Consider the following 21105-nt stretch of genomic DNA (forward strand, 5'->3'; position numbering starts at 1 on the left):
GAAATGAGTGTGAAACATGTGGTGTAAAGCAAACAGGAAGAACTGCACTGGTCTGCTTGTGCGCCTTTAAGTTTTATCTTTGAAGTGTTTTTTTTAATCTTCCTGTAAAGAATCTCTACAATTAAACACAAGAGAATGAACAAGACAAAAGAAGAACAGTGACAGCTTACATACACCTTACGAAAGTAAAAGATGTTATTCAGGTTTTGTTAGCAGCTCTGTTTTCTCTCAGCATGTTAGATTTAAATATGAAGCCATAGTTAGATAGCTAGTGCTACAGCTTCAGCCTACATTATCAATCTAAACATGCCACTGTAACCAATCACAGTTTCCCTCCTAAACACCACCGTAACCAATCAGAGCACAGTTTCCCTCCTAAACACCTCTGTAACCAATCAGAGCACAGTTTCCCTCCTAAACACCTCTGTAACCAATCAGAACACAGTTTCCCTCCTAAACACCGCTGTAACCAATCACAGTTTCCCTCCCAAACACCACTGTAACCAATCAGAGCACAGTTTCTTTCCCAAACACCACTGTAACCAATCAGAGCACAGTTTCCCTCCCAAACACCACTCTAACCAATCAGAGCACAGTTTCCCTCCCAAACACCACTGTAACCAATCAGAGCACAGTTTCCCTCCCAAACACCACTGTAACCAATCAGCACAGTTTCTATCCCCAGTACCTCTGCAACCAATCAGAGCACAGTTTCTATCTCCAGTGCCACTGTAACCAATCAGAGCACAGTTTCTATTCCAAACACCACTGTAACCAATCAGAGCACAGTTTCTATCTCCAGTGCCTCTGTAACCAATCAGAGCACAGTTTCTATCCCAAACACCACTGTAACCAATCAGAGCACAGTTTCCCTCCTAAATACCACCGTAACCAATCAGAGCACAGTTTCTATCCTAAACACCACTGTAACCAATCAGAGCACAGTTTCTATCCTAAACACCACTGTAACCAATCAGAGCACAGTTTCTATCCCCAGTGCCTCTGTAACCAATCAGAATACAGTTTCCTTCCTAAACACCTCTGTAACCAATCAGAGCACAGTTTCCCTCCTAAACACCACTGTAACCAATCAGAGCACAGTTTCCCTCCTAAACACCTCTGTAACCAATCAGAGCACAGTTTCCCTCCTAAACACCTCTGTAACCAATCAGAGCACAGTTTCTATCCTAAACACCTCTGTAACCAATCAGAGCACAGTTTCTATCCTAAACACCACTGTAACCAATCAGAGCACAGTTTCTATCCTAAACACCACTGTAACCAATCAGAGCACAGTTTCCCTCCTAAACACCTCTGTAACCAATCAGAGCACAGTTTCTATCCCCAGTGCCTCTGTAACCAATCAGAGCACAGTTTCTATCCTAAACACCTCTGTAACCAATCAGAGCACAGTTTCTATCCTAAACACCTCTGTAACCAATCAGAGCACAGTTTCTATCCTAAACACCACTGTAACCAATCAGAGCACAGTTTCCCTCCTAAACACCTCTGTAACCAATCAGAGTACAGTTTCCTTCCTAAACACCTCTGTAACCAGTCAGAGCACAGTTTCCCTCCTAAACACCGCTGTAACCAATCAGAGCACAGTTTCTATCCTAAACACCTCTGTAACCAATCAGAGCACAGTTTCCCTCCTAAACACCTCTGTAACCAATCAGAGCACAGTTTCCCTCCTAAACACCTCTGTAACCAATCAATTAAAAATAAATAAAAGTTTGTTCAGAGAACAAAAGAAAGTTGAAAGTAAGTTTGTGAAACGCGTGATGTGAAAATTCTCCGTTACTGAGCGAATATTAGGAGTTTTACGGCATTAAATCAGAGATACGAATCTGCAGGAAGCAGTTTGTGTGTCATGAAGTGTGTGTCGTCTTACACGCCGTAGCCAACGAACCGATTATGTTGTCATGGTTACAGTAACAACATGAATTTAACAACATCATGTTACCATGCTGGATGGTGCGCTGTGTGAGCCAATCTACCTGTACTCACACAGTGTGTGTGTGTGTGTGTGTGTGTGTGTGTGTGTGTGTGTGTGTGTTCGCGATTCCTAGTTATTTATAGTTGCTGGTTTTTTTATATATATATTTTTTTATCTCTTTTTGTAGACGACGACGAGTCAGGCGATTTTCCGTCTGCAGTCAGGAGTGTGTCAGCTTTTCAGAGACACACTCACTAAGAAGGGCTTCGTCGAGATCCAGACGCCTAAAATCATCTCTGGTACACACACACACACACCCACACTCACACACCCACACTCACACACACACACACACAGTGTCCCTTTCCCACCCACAACCCACAGAAACATGCTGAACTGCGATACGTTAATGGAGGCCGAGTGTGTGAGTGTGTGAGTGTGTGTGAGTGTGTGTGTGTGTGTGAGTGTGTGTGTGTGTGTGTGAGTGTGATATCATGAGCATCATGGCACACTGTGTCTCTCTCACACACGCTTTATCTTATATAGTCTCCTTTTTTAGTTCCACCAATCAGGTTGTGAGATCTGTGGAGTCCTCTGTCTTGTGACATTACGTGGTGGTTTTGTGGTTTTTTTGTTACACCCTATTGAGGGAAAGAAAGAGAAAAAAATAACGGTCGCTTTCACTTCCTCATTTTCGCCGCCGGCCAATCGGAGCGCGGCGCTCTGATTCGAACTTGGCGCTCTTTTCGGGTGTTTTTTGCCACCTGTGGTTGGAAAAACACATTGCTCCGAAGAAAAACCACATCCGGTGGGCCACACACACACACACACACACGCGCGGAGTAGAACACGCTGTCCTTATTGACCACATTTGTGCAAAATGTGCTTTTGATTTTTTATTCAAAACATCAGTGGGTCTTGTTGTCATGGTAACGCTGACGCAGACGCAGGTGTATATTTACATTCTGGCGCCCATCTGTTGTCAAGCATAATGTTTTGGCACCCCAAACACACACACACACACACACACACACAACAATAACAACTAACCCTACGTTCATACTAGGTTGTGTCGCTTGTGGGCGTGGCTTGTCCAAAGTTTATTTATTTATTTATTTATTTATTTTTAGATCCCCTGAGAAACTGTATTAGCTTTCTAAAGCTTCTAAAGCTAACAAGTTAAACACAAATGAAATAATCTGATAAATGTCTGATGTGCGTGTTTACGTGCTCGGCTTCGTACTAGCTGCGTAACTGTAGTCGCTACGCAACCGGAGACACTAACGATCTCCGCTACTTCCTTTCAAGCTTCTTCGTAACGTCTCTGTACACGTTTAACGAGAGGTTTATATGACGACAGAAGGTGAAACCACGGTTAGAAGTTTTTCCTCCAGCAGTGATTGAGATCTAATTACAGATAGGATCTAAATTTGTCACTTAAAAAATTGATCCCTGGATTATTTTCTCTAATTAATTAATCGGATCATCGGTAATAGAGCTGCATGATACTGAAGAAAAACGTGTTAAATGATGCGATATGCGATTCGATATTTCTATAACTGCGTAAAAACACTTTAAATTATATTTATGATATTTAAAAACTGAAAATGACATCACCAACATACATGTTTCATGTCCTTTTGAGGAAAAGAAAGCAGTGTCTGCTCTGTGTGTCGCCCTAAAACTCTGACTTTCAGTAACTTTATGAAGAATTAAAATCATTCAGTTATCGCAAGACCTTGTGATACGCATATCATATGCGATATTTCAATAATTTCGATATATTGTGCAGCTTTAATGCGTAATGATGCCAAAAGCTTGGGAAGACACACACACACTCACACTCACACTCATCTCCACTCTGAAAGTGAAAATGAACACTGACGTAAATAAGCACTGAGAAGCAGGTCACATTCTGATACCTAAAAGACACCCATGTGAAACAACTTCCTGTTTTTACCGCACATTCGTGCTAATTGCTAGACTTCGTGCTAAAGTGTTTAGCCGTGTTTAGCAGCAGCGGCAGCAGAAGCCTGACTTCAGGGGAAAAGCAGTGATTTTAACTGTGTGTGTAACTGAGAAGCTCAGATTCCCAAAAACAAGAATAATAAAAAAAAAACAATTTTCACAACCTCTCCCATGTTTTTAGCTTCATTTTTATATATATACATATATACACACACACACACACACAGACAATATGACATCACTTCCTGTAGTGTATTGGTACACCTCAGGTTTACTATCGTGTGTGTGTGTGTGTGTGTGTGTGTAGCTGCGAGTGAAGGAGGTGCGAACGTCTTCACCGTGTCCTACTTTAAGACGAGTGCGTACCTGGCTCAGTCTCCTCAGCTCTACAAGCAGATGTGCATCTGTGCGGATTTCGACAAGGTCTTCTGTGTTGGACCAGGTAGAGTACACACACACACACACACACACAACACAACACAACACAACACACACACACACACAACACACATATACACACACACACACACACACACACACACAACACACATATACACACACACACACACACACACAACACAACACAACACAACACACACACACACAACACAACACAACACAACACACACACACACACAACACACATATACACACACACACACACACACGTACACATGCACATATATACACACACACGACATTCTTCAGTTGAGTTCAGGTCAACATCCTTACTATTAAGGATTTATTCTATTGTTCAGAAGGGGCGTCTGTCTGCCTCCCTCTCTCCGTCTGTCTGCCTCTCCCTCTCTCCGTCTGTCTGCCTCTCCCTCTCCCTCTCTCCCTCTGTCTGCCTCCCTCTCTCCCTCTGTCTCCCTCTCCCTCTCTCCGTCTGTCTGCCTCCCTCTCTCCGTCTGTCTCCCTCTCCCTCTCTCCCTCTGTCTGCCTCCCTCTCTCCCTCTCTCCCTCTGTCTGCCTCTGCCTCCCTCTCTCCCTCTGTCTGCCTCTGCCTCCCTCTCTCCCTCTGTCTGCCTCCCTCTCTCCGTCTGTCTGCCTCTCCCTCCCTCTCTCCGTCTGTCTCCCTCTCCCTCTCTCCGTCTGTCTGCCTCTCTCTCTCCGTCTGTCTCCCTCTCCCTCTCTCCCTCTGTCTGCCTCTCCCTCTCCCTCTCTCCCTCTGTCTGCCTCCCTCTCTCCCTCTGTCTCCCTCTCCCTCTCTCCCTCTGTCTCCCTCTCCCTCTCTCCGTCTGTCTGCCTCCCTCTCTCCGTCTGTCTCCCTCTCCCTCTCTCCTCTGTCTGCCTCCCTCTCTCCCTCTCTCCCTCTGTCTGCCTCTGCCTCCCTCTCTCCCTCTGTCTGCCTCTGCCTCCCTCTCTCCCTCTGTCTGCCTCTCTCTCTCTGTCTGCCTCCCTCTCTCCCTCTGTCTGCCTCTCCCTCCCTCCCTCCCTCCCTCTGTCTGCCTCTCCCTCTGTCTGCCTGTCTGCCTCCCTCCCTCCCTCTGTCTGCCTCTCTCTCCCTCTGTCTGCCTGTCTGCCTCCCTCCCTCCCTCTCTCCCTCCGTCTGCCTCTCTCTCCCTCCCCCTCTGTCTGCCTCTCCCTCCCTCTGTCTGCCTCTCCCTCCCTCTGTCTGCCTCTCCCTCCCTCTGTCTGCCTCTCCCTCTCTCCCTCTGTCTGCCTCCCTCTCTCCCTCTGTCTGCCTCTCCCTCTCCCTCTCTCCCTCTGTCTGCCTCTCCCTCTCCCTCTCTCCCTCTGTCTGCCTCTCCCTCTCCCTCTCTCCCTCTGTCTGCCTCCCTCTCTCCCTCTGTCTGCCTCCCTCTCTCCCTCTCTCCCTCTGTCTGCCTCTCCCTCTCCCTCTCTCCCTCTGTCTGCCTCTCCCTCCCTCTCTCCCTCTGTCTGCCTCTCCCTCTCCCTCTCTCCCTCTGTCTGCCTCTCCCTCTCCCTCTCTCCCTCTGTCTGCCTCTGCCTCCCTCTCTCCATCTGTCTGCCTCTCTCTCTCTGTCTGCCTCCCTCCCTCCCTCTGTCTGGCTCCCTCTCTGTCTGCCTCTCCCTCTGTCTGCCTGTCTGCCTCCCTCCCTCCCTCTGTCTGCCTCTCTCTCCCTCTGTCTGCCTGTCTGCCTCCCTCCCTCCCTCTCTCTCCCTCCCCCTCTGGCTGCCTCTCCCTCCCTCTGTCTGCCTCTCCCTCCCTCTGTCTGCCTCTCCCTCTCTCCCTCTGTCTGCCTCTCCCTCTCCCTCTCTCCCTCTGTCTGCCTCTCCCTCCCTCTCTCCCTCTGTCTGCCTCTCCCTCTCTCTCTCCCTCTGTCTGCCTCCCTCTCTCCCTCTGTCTGCCTCTCCCTCTCCCTCTCTCCCTCTGTCTGCCTCCCTCTCTCCCTCTGTCTGCCTCCCTCTCTCCCTCTGTCTGCCTCTGCCTCCCTCTCTCCCTCTGTCTGCCTCTCCCTCTCCCTCTCTCCCTCTGTCTGCCTCCCTCTCTCCCTCTGTCTGCCTCCCTCTCTCCCTCTGTCTGCCTCTGCCTCCCTCTCTCCCTCTGTCTGCCTCTCTCTCTCTGTCTGCCTCCCTCTCTCCCTCTGTCTGCCTCTCCCTCCTCCCTCCCTCCCTCTGTCTGCCTCTCCCTCTGTCTGCCTGTCTGCCTCCCTCCCTCCCTCTGTCTGCCTCTCTCTCCCTCTGTCTGCCTGTCTGCCTCCCTCCCTCTCTCCCTCCGTCTGTCTGCCTCTCCCTACCTCCCCCTCTGTCTGCCTCTCCCTCTCTCTGTCTGCCTCTCCCTCCCTCTGTCTGCCTCTCCCTCTCTCCCTCTGTCTGCCTCCCTCTCTCCCTCTGTCTGCCTCTCCCTCTGTCTGCCTCTCCCTCCCTCTCTCCCTCTGTCTGCCTCTCCCTCTCCCTCTCTCCCTCTGTCTGCCTCCCTCTCTCCCTCTCTCCCTCTGTCTGCCTCCCTCTCTCCCTCTGTCTGCCTCCCTCTCTCCCTCTCTCCCTCTGTCTGCCTCCCTCTCTCCCTCTCTCCCTCTGTCTGCCTCTCCCTCTCCCTCTCCCTCTCCCTCTCTCCCTCTGTCTGCCTCCCTCTCTCCCTCTGTCTGCCTCTCCCTCCCTCCCTCTGTCTGGCTCCCTCTCTGTCTGCCTCTCCCTCTGTCTGCCTGTCTGCCTCCCTCTGTCTGCCTCCCTCTCTCTGTCTGCCTCCCTCTCTCCCTCTGTCTGCCTCTCCTTCCCTCCCTCCCTCCCTCCCTCTGTCTGGCTCCCTCTCTGTCTGCCTCTCCCTCTGTCTGCCTGTCTGCCTCCCTCCCTCCCTCTGTCTGCCTCTCTCTCCCTCTCTCCCTCTGTCTGCCTCTCCCTCTCCCTCTCTCCCTCTGTCTGCCTCCCTCTCTCCCTCTGTCTGCCTCCCTCTCTCCCTCTCTCCCTCTGTCTGCCTCCCTCTCTCCCTCTCTCCCTCTGTCTGCCTCCCTCTCTCCCTCTGTCTGCCTCTCTCTCTCTGTCTGCCTCCCTCTCTCCCTCTGTCTGCCTCTCCTTCCCTCCCTCCCTCCCTCCCTCTGTCTGGCTCCCTCTCTGTCTGCCTCTCCCTCTGTCTGCCTGTCTGCCTCCCTCCCTCCCTCTGTCTGCCTCTCTCTCCCTCTCTCCCTCCGTCTGCCTCTCTCTCCCTCCCCCTCTGTCTGCCTCTCCCTCCCTCTGTCTGCCTCTCCCTCTCTCTCTCTGTCTATCTGTCTGTCTGCCTGTCTCTTTGTCTGAGGTCTCAATATCTATCTACCTGTCAGTCTATCAGGCTAGGTCTTAGTCTGTCTGTTTTGCTCCGTTTCTCACCTGTCTGCCTGCATCTCCTTATACCTGTCTCTCTGCTCACCTGTGTGTCTGCATCTCCTTATACCTGTCTCTCTGCTCACCTGTGTGTCTGCATCTCCTTATACCTGTCTCTCCGCTCACCTGTGTGTCTGCATCTCCTTATACCTGTCTCTCTGCTCACCTGTGTGTCTGCATCTCCTTATACCTGTCTCTCTGCTCACCTGTGTGTCTGCATCTCCTTATACCTGTCTCTCTGCTCACCTGTGTGTCTGCATCTCCTTATACCTGTCTCTCTGCTCACCTGTGTGTCTGCATCTCCTTATACCTGTCTCTCCGCTCACCTGTGTGTCTGCATCTCCTTATACCTGTCTCTCTGCTCACCTGTGTGTCTGCATCTCCTTATACCTGTCTCTCCGCTCACCTGTGTGTCTGCATCTCCTTATACCTGTCTCTCCGCTCACCTGTGTGTCTGAGACGTTAGTGAGTTAGCTGTTTCTGCTCTCCGCAGTGTGTTGTGATGGATTCAGGAAGTTGAGGTTCCTGATTGTGATTAAATGGTGATTAATTGTGCTGCACTGAAACACAGTAATGAATAACAGGAAGGAGACGAACGTGGGAATAAAAGCTGTATGAAGCGGAATGAGATGAAATAAACGATAAAGGTAAAGGTGACGGTGTGTGGAGAGGATGTGAAGGTCAGACTGGAATCACGGCCTGGATCAGGAGAGCTCTGTTCTCGTCTGTCCCTCTGGTTTTAAAGCTGTTCTAGATACATCCGGCTCGGTTCTAGAGAAACTCGGGTCGGGTTTTCACTCCGCCGGCTGAGGGAGGTGTGCAGATCTCATCACTAACTCTCTGAGCACTTAGAGAGCAGAGACGTGTTCAGGTTCAGTCTCTGCAGCTCAGGTTTCTAGCTATTTAACATCTGTTCTGATTGATAGTTATTGCGTTATTATTCTCGGAAAATCTTACGAGTTCAGAGAGAAGAAACGGATGAAAAGCAGTTTAGCAATAAGCTGTATGATATTTTTGTCAGCCGTATGTGGTGTTCTGGGACTGGCCTCAGTGAACTTGTGAAAAGTCGTTAGAAGAAAGTGTGAATGGTTGTAAACAGAGGAGATGATGAAGATCGGCTCATTGGCGTCCTCTAGTGGTCACATGACCGTACAGGAGAAACTCTGATGTGTCTCAAGAGCAAAAAATATTAAAAAACTAGTAATAATTACAATAATATTAATAAAATAATCTCACTAGGTTTGTTGTGAAAGTGTAAGTGTGTGTGTGTCATTGCATATGTTTTGCGTAGGCTCTCTGTTCCTCAAAACTTTATTAAATGACCTTTAAATGTATTATTTACACAACAGAGATAATATTGATGTTAAAAGAAACTTGAGACGTTCCTCTTTTACAGAACTCTTACAGGCGTGTGTGTTTGTGGGTCAGTCACACACACACACGCACACTGTCACACACAGGGTGCGGTTTTGGGGTTCCCCTTTGTTCTCAAGCTCAGGGAATCACCCTTGTACAGAAAACACCAGACCACAGAATTATTCAGTACAGCAGACTTAGTCATCCGTTCTGTATAAATAACACACACTTCATATAGATTTCTTACAAAATAGCAAAGTTTCTCTCTCTCTCTCTCTCTCTCTCTCTCTCTCTCTCACTTATTTGCTCAGTTCAGTATTGCTTTGTTGCCACGTTTCTCAACCTCCGCTGAAGGGGTCCAGAAAACCCCAGATTTTAATACTGTACTGCCAGAGTCCAAAACATTATATATTTTTTTTTAGTACAAACTTTGTTATAGATGTTTATTTTCTGACTTCTACATTATTGATTCAGTACAAAAACATTTTAGATTCCAAACATTAGTTTTCCAGCACAAAATGAAATGTTCCAGAAAAATGTTTGTATGTCAGTAAAGAAAGCAGCAGATTCCATAAGAGACACTTTTCAGATAAAAACATAATGAAGGCTGCTGGGTTTCGCTGCAGAAATAAGAAGCTGCTGGGTTTCGCTGCAGAAATAAGAAGCGAGTCGACAGTCAAAGTCTCCAGAAGAACTGTGGCTGCTTCTGCAAGATGCTCAGTAACACTTCCAGCTCATTTCCTTATAAAACTGCACACACTGCACCTCAGATACTGCTTTAATTTATTAAAAGCGAAGGATCGTCACATTAAATATTGACTTTGTTTCGTTTATTACTGTTTACTGCTCTTTATAGGATTTTTTTAATGTAGAAACATTTAGTTTAATTATTTTTGAAGGCGTCTTTGCTCATCTTTGCGCAGTACTGTATATAAAATCTACCTGTATCTAATCAGCCAATCATGTGGCAGCAGCACAATGCAGAAAAATCAAGCAGATGCAGATCAAGAGCTTCAGTTAATGTTCACAAACAAACAAACATCAGAATGAAGAAGAAGTGTGATCTCTGTGACTAACCGTGGCAGGGTTGTTGGTACCAGATGGGCTGGTTTGAGTGTTTCAGAAACTGCTGATCTCCTGGGATTTTCACACGCAACAGTCTCTAGAGTTTACTCAGAGCAAGCCAGGGGTGATGGTGGGGCAAGAAAAAACTCCCTGAGACGACATGAGGAAGAAACCTTGAGAGGAACTAGATTTAAAAGGGAACCTGTTCTCGTCTGGCTGATACCGGACAGTGTGATGATGAATTATTTCTCTTTTATAACTTCATACTATAAAGTCAAGCAGTGCTGAGTGTGTTGAAAGGAGCTTGAGTATGAGCATCAGAGTCTATTGTGGCAAACTGAAGGTATCAACTGTTCAGTAACATCCACAGTCATCTCATGGTGATCTTTAGGCTGTCCATGTGGGGCCATCCTCAGCAGCAGAGAGTCAGGTTAAGAAGATCTTTATGGTCATCACAGCCATATACAGTGAGATGAAATAATGTTTCTCCTGGACCCAAGGACATAAATAAAGTGCAGTCCAATCATGAAAAACAACATTTATTAAAAAACATGACAGTAAGACATTACAGTAAACGCAGGGTCCAAACTAGAATGAATTTCGTAAAAAAAAAAAAAAAAAAGTGTCAGTGTAGTAATGCTGGTAAATGAAGCCTGAGATGAATGACGTTTAAAGTGACAGTGCGGTAATGTAATGAGTCAGTGCAATCAAAGTGACTGTAAGTGTGCTGTAAGCAGTGCGTCACTGCAGTACATCAGGATGGAACAGGCAGGACCGGAGGGCAAGAGGACATCTGACATCTCAGGAGTAACGTGCAGCGTGACAGAAAGAAACTAGCACAAGTGCATCTGTCTTACCAGAGTTAAGTAGGAGGAAGTTACTCAGCATCTGGTGTCTAATGTCTTTTACACATTCCTCAACTTTATTAAGCTGGTGTCTGTCATCTGGCTTTGCTGAAACATACAACTGTGTGTCATCAGCGTAACAATGGAAGCTAATACCATGCTTACGAATAATTTTGCCCAGAGGTAGCATATATAGAGAAAAGAGCAGTGGGCCTAAAACAGAGCCTTGCGGGACACCAAACTTTACATTAGTAAAGAAGTAGAGAAGTCACCATTTACGTTTACAAACGGATAACGATCAGTCAAATAAGACCTGAGCCAGGAAAGGGCTGTTCCCTTAATGTCTACTACATTTTCTAGTCTATTGAGGAGAATAGCATGATCAATGGTATCAAAAGCTGCACTAAGGTCAAGCAGCACCAGCAAGGAGACACAACCCTGATCAGAGGCCAGTAGTAGGTCATTTACCACTTTAACCAGTGCTGTCTCTGTGCTATGATGAGGCCTAAATCCTGACTGATACATTTCATGAATGTTATTCCTATGTAAGTGTGAGCATAGCTGCTGTGCTACAACCTTTTCTAGGATCCTGGAGATAAAGGGGAGGTTTGATATTGGTCTATAGTTAGACAGCTGACAGGGGTCAAGGTCAGGTTTTTTAATCAAGGGCTTGATAACTGCTAATTTAAAAGATTTAGGTACATAGCCAATGCTAAGGGATTATTTTTTAATAGAGAACCGCTTGCTTGTGAAATGATCTGTTTGAGGAGAAGGTAAGGATTTTGAAAAGGAACTTAGTGGAATTAGTTCAGTCTTTTGGAGAGTAGTTAAGCATTCTTAATCACTGATCTGGCGTGGTTATAATGTCATCATGGTTAGTTATCAACTTAACTTTCTGGATTTTTTTGCCCAATATTTTCAGTTGTCATTGAGAAATTGTCATTCATAGATAAAATTCCTACAGAAGCATGTATTGGAGGTGTGCATGTTTCTGTGATGGTCTTATTCCTAGTTAACTCTGCTACAGTATTAAATATGAATCTAGGACTATTTTTATTATTGAACAGCAGTAACAAAAAACAGCAGCACTAACAGTAATAGTTGTGGTAGTAAAAATAATAAGCGTAACAGCAGCACTAACAGTAATAACAGTTACAGTAATCTGTATGATGATTGATCTAAAGCTACTGCGTGTTTATACAGTATAACTCATTTAAAGGGAAGAAGTGCTGCTGTGTTTACTGCTCATGCTGTTGTTTTGATGTCGCTCGCTGAATTCGGAGGAACTCCGAGGTGAGGAGACTGTCGCGAGTTCCTGAGGTGGAATTCCGGGGTGATGGGGCTTTCTCTTGGTTTTTCCTGCTCAGAGTTTGGGAATTACGAGTTATAATCTCTAAAGAAATGCAGCATAAGCACAGCAATGATATCATCAACAAACAGTAACTGTAGTAACTGTACATCTCTCCATCTCTCTCTCTCCGTCTCTCCATCTCTCTCTCTGTCTCTCTCTCTCTCTCTCTGTGTCTCTCTCTCTGTCTCTCTCTCTCTCTCTCTCCCCCTCTCCATCTCTCTCTCTGTCTCTCTCTCTCTCTGTATCTCTCTGTCTCTCCATCTCTCTCTCTCTGTGTCTCTCTCTCTCTCTCTCTCTCTCTCTCTCACTGTGTCGCTCTCTCTTTGTATCTCTCTCTCTCTCCATCTCTCTCTCTCTGTCTCTCTCTCCCTCTCTCTCTCTCTCTCACTGTGTCGCTCTCTCTTTGTATCTCTCTGTCTCTCCATCTCTCTCTCTCTCTCTCTCTCTCTCTCCATCTCTCTCTCTCTGTCTCTCTCTCCCTCTCTCTCTCTCTCTCTCTCTCTCTCTCACTGTGTCGCTCTCTCTTTGTATCTCTCTGTCTCTCCATCTCTCTCTCTCTCTCTCTCTCTCTCTCTCTCCATCTCTCTCTCTCTGTGTCTCTCTCCCTCTCTCTCTCTCTCTCTCTCTCTCTCTCTCACTGTGTCGCTCTCTCTTTGTATCTCTCTGTCTCTCCATCTCTCTCTCTCTGTGTCTCTCTCTCCATCTCTCTCTCTGTCTCTCTCTCTCTCTCTCTTTCTTTCCATCTCTCTCTCTCTCTCTCACTGTGTCTCTCTCTCTGTCTCTCTCTCTCACTGTGTGTCTCTCTCTCTCTCTCTCTCTCTCTCTCTCTCTGTGTGTGTCTCTCCATCTCTCTCTCTCTCCATCTCTCTCTCTCTCTCTCTGTGTGTCTCTCCATCTCTCTCTCTCTCTCTCCATCTCTCTCTCTCTCTCTCTGTGTGTCTCTCTCTCTCTCTCTCTCTCTCTCAGTGTTCAGAGCTGAGGACTCGAACACTCATCGTCACCTGACGGAGTTTGTTGGTCTGGATATTGAGATGGCCTTTAATTATCACTACCACGAGGTCATCGACTCCATCACCGACACCATGGTGCAGATCTTCAAAGGACTCAGGGACAAGTGAGACACACACACACACACACACACACACACACACACACACACACACTTATAATATAAACTGATCAGCACGTTCTTACCATGGAGTGTCACATGACCTTTAGAGGAAACTCGATTTACATTTCATCGTGTTCAGACTAATAGGGTAAGTGTTTGTTTCCCCAAAATGCTGATGGTTCAAAGATGTTGATTCTCTGGAACTGTGACTTAAAAACCCAAGTGTGTGTGTGTGTGTGTGTGTGTGTGTGTGTGTGTGTGTGTGTGTGTGTGTGTGTGTGTGAGTGAATGGTACTGCTCCTGTATGATGTATGATGCTGTGGATGATGTTACTCTGAAAGTGCTAAATTTGAAAAGATGTTGATTCCATGAAACAGAAGTTGCAGTTTTTTCCAGTCGAAGTGGAAGCCTCTGGTTCTGTGAACAGGTTAATTCTTTAGAAAGGTGTGTTTTTCAAAAGTGGTGTTTTTTTTTGTTTTTGTTTTTTCCAAGATTTTGCTTTTCGAAGGTGTTTTTGGTAATTTTAGTAATTTTGTGTTTTTATGTTTTTTTCTCAAAACAAGAATTGTTCGCTCTTCAGCATGGTGTTGGTTCTCGAAAGCTTTTTGTTTTCTGAACTGTTGATTGTCAGGAATGGTGTTTGTTCAGGGGAATGGTACTGTTTCTCAGGGAGTGTTTGTTTTTTTACAGAGTGGTGTTCAGTTGCGAGAGCGTGGTGTGAAAGTGTTAATCGTGTTGAGAGAGAGAGAGAGAGAGAGAGAGAGAGAGAGAGAGAGAAGGATGTGATGGTATTAAACGTGTTGGTTCTTCTATAGTGTTAGTTTTCAAAAGGTGTTGATGCTATGAATGTGTTGGTTCTCTGATAGTGTTTTATTGTGGTGTTATTCTCAAAAATGTTTGTTTTTCCAAAAAAATCTGTTTTTCCGATAGTGTTGCTTTTTCAAAAGTGTTTTTTTTTTTTTTTGCTTTTCAAAAATGCTTGTTTTTCAGAAGTGTTTATTCTCGTCTGTATCCAGCATGGTGTTGGTTTTCCAAATGTTTTTGTTCTCCAGGAGTGTTGGTTCGTCAGGAATGGTATTTGTTCTCATGAAGTGTTTGGGTTTCTGAGAAAGGTGTTCTCAGAACGTGTGTGTTTTTCTAAAAAATCTAAAAGTGTTAATTTTCAAGCTCTGGTTCTCCAGAGCTTTCTGTTCTCTGAAAGTGTTCATCAGGAACGGTGTTTGTTCACAGGAACGGTTTTAGTTCTCACAGACGGTTTGATTTTGTTCCAAGGGTGTGGTGTTGAAGTCGTGTTCGTTATGGGGAAGTGGTGTTTGATTAGTGGGGATGGTGTTGGTTTTGGGGAGCTAGTATTTGTGGACACACTCTGGAGCAGAACGTGATGTTGCTCTTTAGGTATTAGTTCATCTGTAGTGTTAAATGTCAGGTGTTGATGCTTCTTTAACTGTTGGTTCTCCAGCGGTGTCTGTTTTTCAGAAGTGATGTTCATGTGTTTGTTTTTTTGGTGTTTGTTTTTTTTTGAATGTGTTTTGTTCCCTCTGAAAGTGTTAGTTCTCGAGCATGGTGTTGGTTCTCCAAGCGTTTTTGTTCTCCGGTAGTGTTGGATCATCAGGAACGGTGTTTGCTCAGGAGAACAGTGTTAGTTCTCAGGGAGCGTTTCTTTCTCGGGGACGGTGTTCAGTGCTCAGAGTGTGCTGTGGAAATCATGACGATTCTGGAGAACAGTGTTAATTCCTGTGGAATGGTGTGTGATTTTTGGGAATGGTGTTTATTCCTGAGATCAATTTATGCTTTTTACATGAAAAACAGTTCAGCTCTGTCTGAAACTCTGTTGTTTTTATTTTTATTTGTTTGTTCCGTGTTAATGTGGACATCTTAACAAAGTGTCTCTGTAGGTGTTTGTTCTCATCTGATGTGTTAATTCTCAGAAAAGTGTTGATTTTCTGGAAGTGTTGAAGCTTCAGTACTGTAGATTGTAGATTGTAGTGCGAAGGCTTTTGCTGCCATCTAGTGGCCAAACAAAGTAAATAATGGATACACTGCTCTCTCTCTCTCTCTCTCTCTCTCTCTCTCTCTCTCGCGCTCTCTCTCTCTGTGTGTGTGTGTGTGTGTGCGCGCTCCAGTTTCCAGACGGAGATCCAGACGGTGGGTAAGCAGTACCCCAGCGAGCCGTTTAAGTTCCTGGAGCCGACGTTGCGGTTGGAGTTTAAGGAGGCTGTCGCTCTGCTGCGCTCAGCTGGAGTGGAGATGGGGGACGAGGAGGATCTCAGGTAACACACACACACACACACACACACACACACACACACTCTTATCCCCACATTCTGTTTTTACCCAGTTTAGTTATATATAAATATATTTTACTTCCTCAGCACACCTAATGAGAAGCTGCTCGGCCGTCTCGTCAAAGAAAAGGTAATAATAATAATAATAATAATAATAATAATAATAATAAATTTAAAATTATATCCGGAATTTAAAGATTTCTGTAAAGCTGCTGTGTGAAAATGTCCATTGTTAAAAGTGCTATACACATAAAATTGAATTTTATTATACAAATAAAACTGAATTGAATAATAATTATTACAATGCGCAGATTTTATTTGAATTTTATTTAAACAATAACAAGAAAAGACGGCAGAAAGAAGCCGATACCAGAAAATCTGGTGAATTTTTATACTGGAGTAAAATATAAATATAAATTCAGTGGGATCCTGTAACGAAGGGGAAAGATTGGAATTGGTTTTGGAATTTATTTATTTATTTATTTATTTATTTATTTGGAACTGAAGTGTTTGCATACAAAGAGACATGATTGGAATTTTTTTTTTTGGGATTGATTTTTAGGATTAATTTGTTAGGATTGATTTTTCTTACATTTATAATTTACACTTTGTTATAAAGTTTTATCATATTTATATTTATATTTATTATATTAAAAAAAAAAAAAAAAACAGCAGCATTTTTTTTCTTTGTGTAAGTAGTTTTCAGCTCTGTATTTTTTTCCTGCATCTTTGTGAAGTGCTTACAAAAAATTAATCTTAGCAGATTTTAAAGAAAAAGTTTTGAATATAACATGGATATCGGTATCAGCTGATTCTCGAGGTTACAGTGTGGGGGTCGGGGTCGGGGTCGGAGTGAGATTTTGTGATATCAAAGACCATTAAAGCAAAATAAATTTAAAAATAAAGTCTTTTCCCGGAGTCGTCTTGTTCAGGTGACTGTAGAATTTGATCTGAATTATTTTCCGCCTAATGAAGCATTTATCTGCTTTCTTTTTATCGTCCTCTTCCTCACTGTTTCTTTTCATTTCACTTCATTCTAGCTGTGTATAGCGTATAGTGTGTTGATAAAGGGTGGAGTGTGTGCTCTGTGGTGATGTATATTATATAATATACGGTAAAGTGTTGCTGTGTTCCCGTGTGCTGCAGTATGATACAGATTTCTACGTCCTGGATAAATATCCTCTGGCTGTGAGGCCGTTCTACACCATGCCCGATCCCCACAACGCGGTGAGTCTCTGTCTGCTTTACACCGCTGATCTCACCCTCTGCAGCACAGCTAACGTGTGTGTGTGTGTGTGTGTGTGTGTGTGTGTGTGTGTGTGTGTGTGTGACAGAAATACTCCAACTCGTACGACATGTTCATGAGGGGAGAGGAGATCCTGTCCGGAGCTCAGAGAGTCCACGATGCTCAGCTGCTCACCGAGAGAGCACTTCATCACGGCATCGGTAATAACACACACACACACACACACACACACACACACACACACACTCTCTCTCTCTCTCTCTCTCTCTCTTTTGTGTTTCTGAATTAAAGGGTTTCAGGTTAAAGTATGAAACTATAGCAGCTATAAACAGTCGTAAATCACAGTAGTCTCCAGAGTGAATTAAAAGAGTCAAATGCAGTGATTTGAATGATTTGATTCAGTTGGGAATCAGTATTTGAATTGATTCAGCTGTGAATCAGTTTTTAAGTGTAACTATAAACAGTCATAAATGAGTCTTTGAAGTGAATCAAATGCAGTGATTTGAATGATTTGATTCAGTTGTGAATCAGTATTTGAACTGATTCAGTGGTGAATCAGTATTTGAATTGACTCAGTGGTGAATCAGTATTTGAACTGATTCAGTTGTGAATCAGTATTTGAATTGATTCAGTGGTGAATCAGTATTTGAATTAATTCAGTGGTGAATCAGTATTTGAATTGATTCAGTGGTGAATCAGTATTTGAATTAATTCAGTGGTGAATCAGTATTTGAATTGATTCAGTTGTGAATCAGTATTTGAATTGATTCTGTTGTGAATCAGTATTTAAGTGTAACTATAAACAGTCATAAATAACATTAGTCTTTGAAATGAATCAGATGAGTCAAATGCAGTGATTCAAATGATTTGATTCAGTTGTGAATCAGTACTGATTCAGTGTGAAGTCACTGCTGTATAATTTGGATTGTAACTGATCAAACCTGCGTATGTGTGTGTGTGTGTGTGTGTGTGTGTGTATGTGCGTGCGTGTGTGTGTGTGTGTTTAGACTTGGAGAAGATTAAAGCCTACATCGACTCGTTCCGTTACGGAGCTCCGCCCCACGCTGGAGGAGGAATCGGTGAGAGACTCTCCTCTGTTTCTCTTTCTTTTCATCTTAGCACATTCGGTTGTGATTTAGGACGCAGCCCAAGTCTTGTGTAGTAAATATTACTGGACTTAGATAAATAGTAGTGCACTATTGTGGCTTAGGAGTGTGCACTTGGGCTAAGGTAGCTTTATGTATACTATTGAGCACACTACATAAGATTTGGGACACACCCAAAGTGTACAGAGTGTTTATAACAGGTCTTAAGTCTTAAGTCACACACTATTTAGTACACTAGTATGTGATTTAAGACACTAAATAGTGTACACAAATACCTTCAACTGTTTGTATAGTAGTATGTGATTTGGGACACAGCCCAGGTCTAAATACTAGTGTACTCCTCAATGGCATAGTGCGGGGGGAAAAGGGGTTTCTGATTTGGGACGCAGCCCAAGTCTTGGGTTTGTGTGAGGTAAATCTTAACCCACTACTACGTAGTGTGCACTACTCTGTGATTTGGGACGCAGCCCATGAACGCTAGAGTACCCTGATGATATTAATTGACCGTTATGCTGATGTGCTGTGTGATTTGGGACACAGCCGGATTACTCTGTGTGTGTGTGTGTGTGTGTGTGTGTGTGTGTGTGTGTGTGTGTGTGTGTGTGTGTGTGTGTGTGTGTGTCCTCTCTCAGGTCTGGAGCGAGTCACCATGCTGTACCTCGGCCTACACAACGTGCGTCAGACCTCCATGTTCCCCCGTGACCCCAAGCGCCTGACACCCTAAAGGTCAAAGGTGGCGCTTCCTGGCTGACCTCGCTCACACACACACTCTCTCACCCACACACACACACACACACACACACACACACACACACAGAGAATGGGGAACAGGAAGCGGCGGGACAGCCGTGATTAAACGATGATAATAAATAAAAACCAGCTCACTTTTTTGTAACGTTTGATACTGAAGTGTGTGAGGAGGTCAGTCCTGACTGGTGAAGGGACAAAGTGAACATTAAACAAGTGTACTTCGATCTGTTTAAAGGGAATCTGTGCTCTAATGTTGGTGTAAGGGTGGGTAAGGCCACGTCTCAAACCACCCACTACTGTCCTGAATAGTGTGTGAAAGTATTACGGCAGTGTTTCTGACAGTTCTGTAATCTGTGATTTGGGGGTAAAGTCAAGTAATAAATGTTGACATACGGTTTACGACGCCGATATGTGATTTGGGACGCAGCCCGAGTCTTACGCTGTCTGAGGTCAATGTTTATAGACACACACACACACACTCAGAAGTGCACTAGGATGTGGATTGAGACGTGGCCCAGGTCTTATTCTGACTACGATAAACTTTCAGTTCGGATCAGTCGTTTTCTACTGGAATAATTTTTGCTAGTTAGCACACTATGCTAGTACACTAAGTAGGGCACAGCTCTAATGGGGAGTTTTAAACACGTCACCGTTAGAGTGGTTTAATAAATAAATAAATAAATTAATAAATAAAAAACATTAATAAAGAATTAAAGAGCGCATTCTCATTAACGCACGTGTGGGACTTTTTATTCTGTTTTAATTTATTTATTTATTTATTCAAGAAGAAAAAAGGAAGTAAAAAGAGGATAATGAGGGGAAAAAGAGAGTGAAAAGGGAGTGAAAGAAAAAGAAAAGAAGAAAGATGAGGAATAGCACAACTTGGATTTTATTGTATTTTTTAATGTAATTAAGGAAAAAAAAATAATTAGAGTAAAATAAGGAATAAAATATTTTTAAAAAAGTAAGGAAGGAAAAATAATGGAAAAAAGAGGAAAAATATGTGAAGAAAAAATATTAAACAGAAAAGAAATAATGAAAAAGAAATTAGAAAGTAAGGAAAGAAAGAAAAGGAATATTAAGAAGCAATGTAATGAAAGAATAAAAAAAGGAAAGAAAGAAAAATGGTAGGAATAATTACTCTGCAGACTCAGAAAAGAAAAGGAAAAGCAGTAAAACAGAAAAAGAGATGAAAGATTGGATTTAAAAAATATTTTTTATAAAATTAATAAGAAAAAGAATTAGGGAAGAAAGAACAAAAAATATGAGTAAAATATAAATAAAAATAAGAGAATATTTCAAAAAGAATGTAAAAGAAGATAAATGGAAAAAAAAGTTATAGAAAAATAAGGGAAGAAAGAAAATATCTAAAAAGAAGGTAATGAAGAAAAAAAGAAAGAAATGGAAGAAATTATGTGTTAAAATATATCTGCAAGCAGCGATTAAGGGGTCCAAGCACTTTCGTGGAGGAAGACCAGAAGCCACGGGGATCATCAGTGTCCGAGGAGACGTGAAAAATTTAAAGGAAATACATCAGGCCACTGCTGAGCTATCGCCTCACTTCCTGTTTTCAGTTGCAAATGAACTCGGAAGCTAAACACGTGCCAGGTTTGGTGTCGATACGGAAAAAAAAAAAAGCATCGCTGAGAAATGCCATCACTTCCTGTTTGGTGACTTTGCCGTCAGGTTTGTTTGGGTGTTATATGGATGAACCGTCACGCTTATCAAAAATTCAAGAAATTATTAGGTGCTGATTGGATAAAATTTGTAGGCTAAGACAAACAATTTATATTAAATTCCAGAACGGCTGACTTTCTGTTCGGCAAACTGCGAATTATTTATATCAGGAACGCTCGCCACCTTCCGGGGAATCATTATGGGATGTTCAAAAAGTATGAGCAGTTTTATGAATTTGTGAATTAGAGCTCCCCCTAGAGGTGAATTTAGATAAAGCTTATTGGACTCCGTGGTTAAGTCAGGGTCATTTAGTCATCTACAAAGCTTGGTCTGAACACATCACACTGTGGTGGAGATACATCCTCACTTCCTGTTTGGGGATTTCGCCGTCAAATTCGTTTGTGTGTTATGGAAGAGCTGTTCGTCATATGAAAAAGCTGATTGGTCTCAGGATGCAGTGATCCAAATTTGGTGATGATTGGACAAAATTTGTACGAGAAGAAGAGGAAAAAAAAAAGATTTTGAAAAATTCACAATGGTTGAAAATCCGAAATTAACAACATGGTGTCCTTATAACTCCGAAGGAATCGTAGGAATCATCAAGGGATCGTGTTTCTATGATTTTGTGGTGTTATATTTGT

At 43.7% G+C, this 21105-nt stretch overlaps 1 protein-coding gene across 1 annotated transcript in view; it reads left to right on the forward strand.

Annotated features, from left to right (window-relative positions):
- Positions 1-19519, forward strand: part of dars1 (aspartyl-tRNA synthetase 1) — a 40710-nt gene extending 21191 nt beyond the window's left edge. The window contains exons 10-18 of the mRNA XM_053234254.1: positions 2127-2238; positions 4215-4349; positions 13256-13403; positions 15524-15670; positions 15773-15815; positions 16832-16912; positions 17020-17131; positions 17939-18010; positions 18670-19519. Coding sequence (XP_053090229.1) covers positions 2127-2238; positions 4215-4349; positions 13256-13403; positions 15524-15670; positions 15773-15815; positions 16832-16912; positions 17020-17131; positions 17939-18010; positions 18670-18761 — 942 coding nt within the window. The 3' untranslated portion in view covers positions 18762-19519. The remainder of the gene's footprint in view (positions 1-2126; positions 2239-4214; positions 4350-13255; positions 13404-15523; positions 15671-15772; positions 15816-16831; positions 16913-17019; positions 17132-17938; positions 18011-18669) is intronic.
- Positions 19520-21105: the final 1586 nt, after the last annotated feature.

The sequence above is a fragment of the Pangasianodon hypophthalmus genome, chromosome 5 (genome assembly GCF_027358585.1).
Source record: "Pangasianodon hypophthalmus isolate fPanHyp1 chromosome 5, fPanHyp1.pri, whole genome shotgun sequence".
NCBI lineage: Eukaryota > Metazoa > Chordata > Actinopteri > Siluriformes > Pangasiidae > Pangasianodon > Pangasianodon hypophthalmus.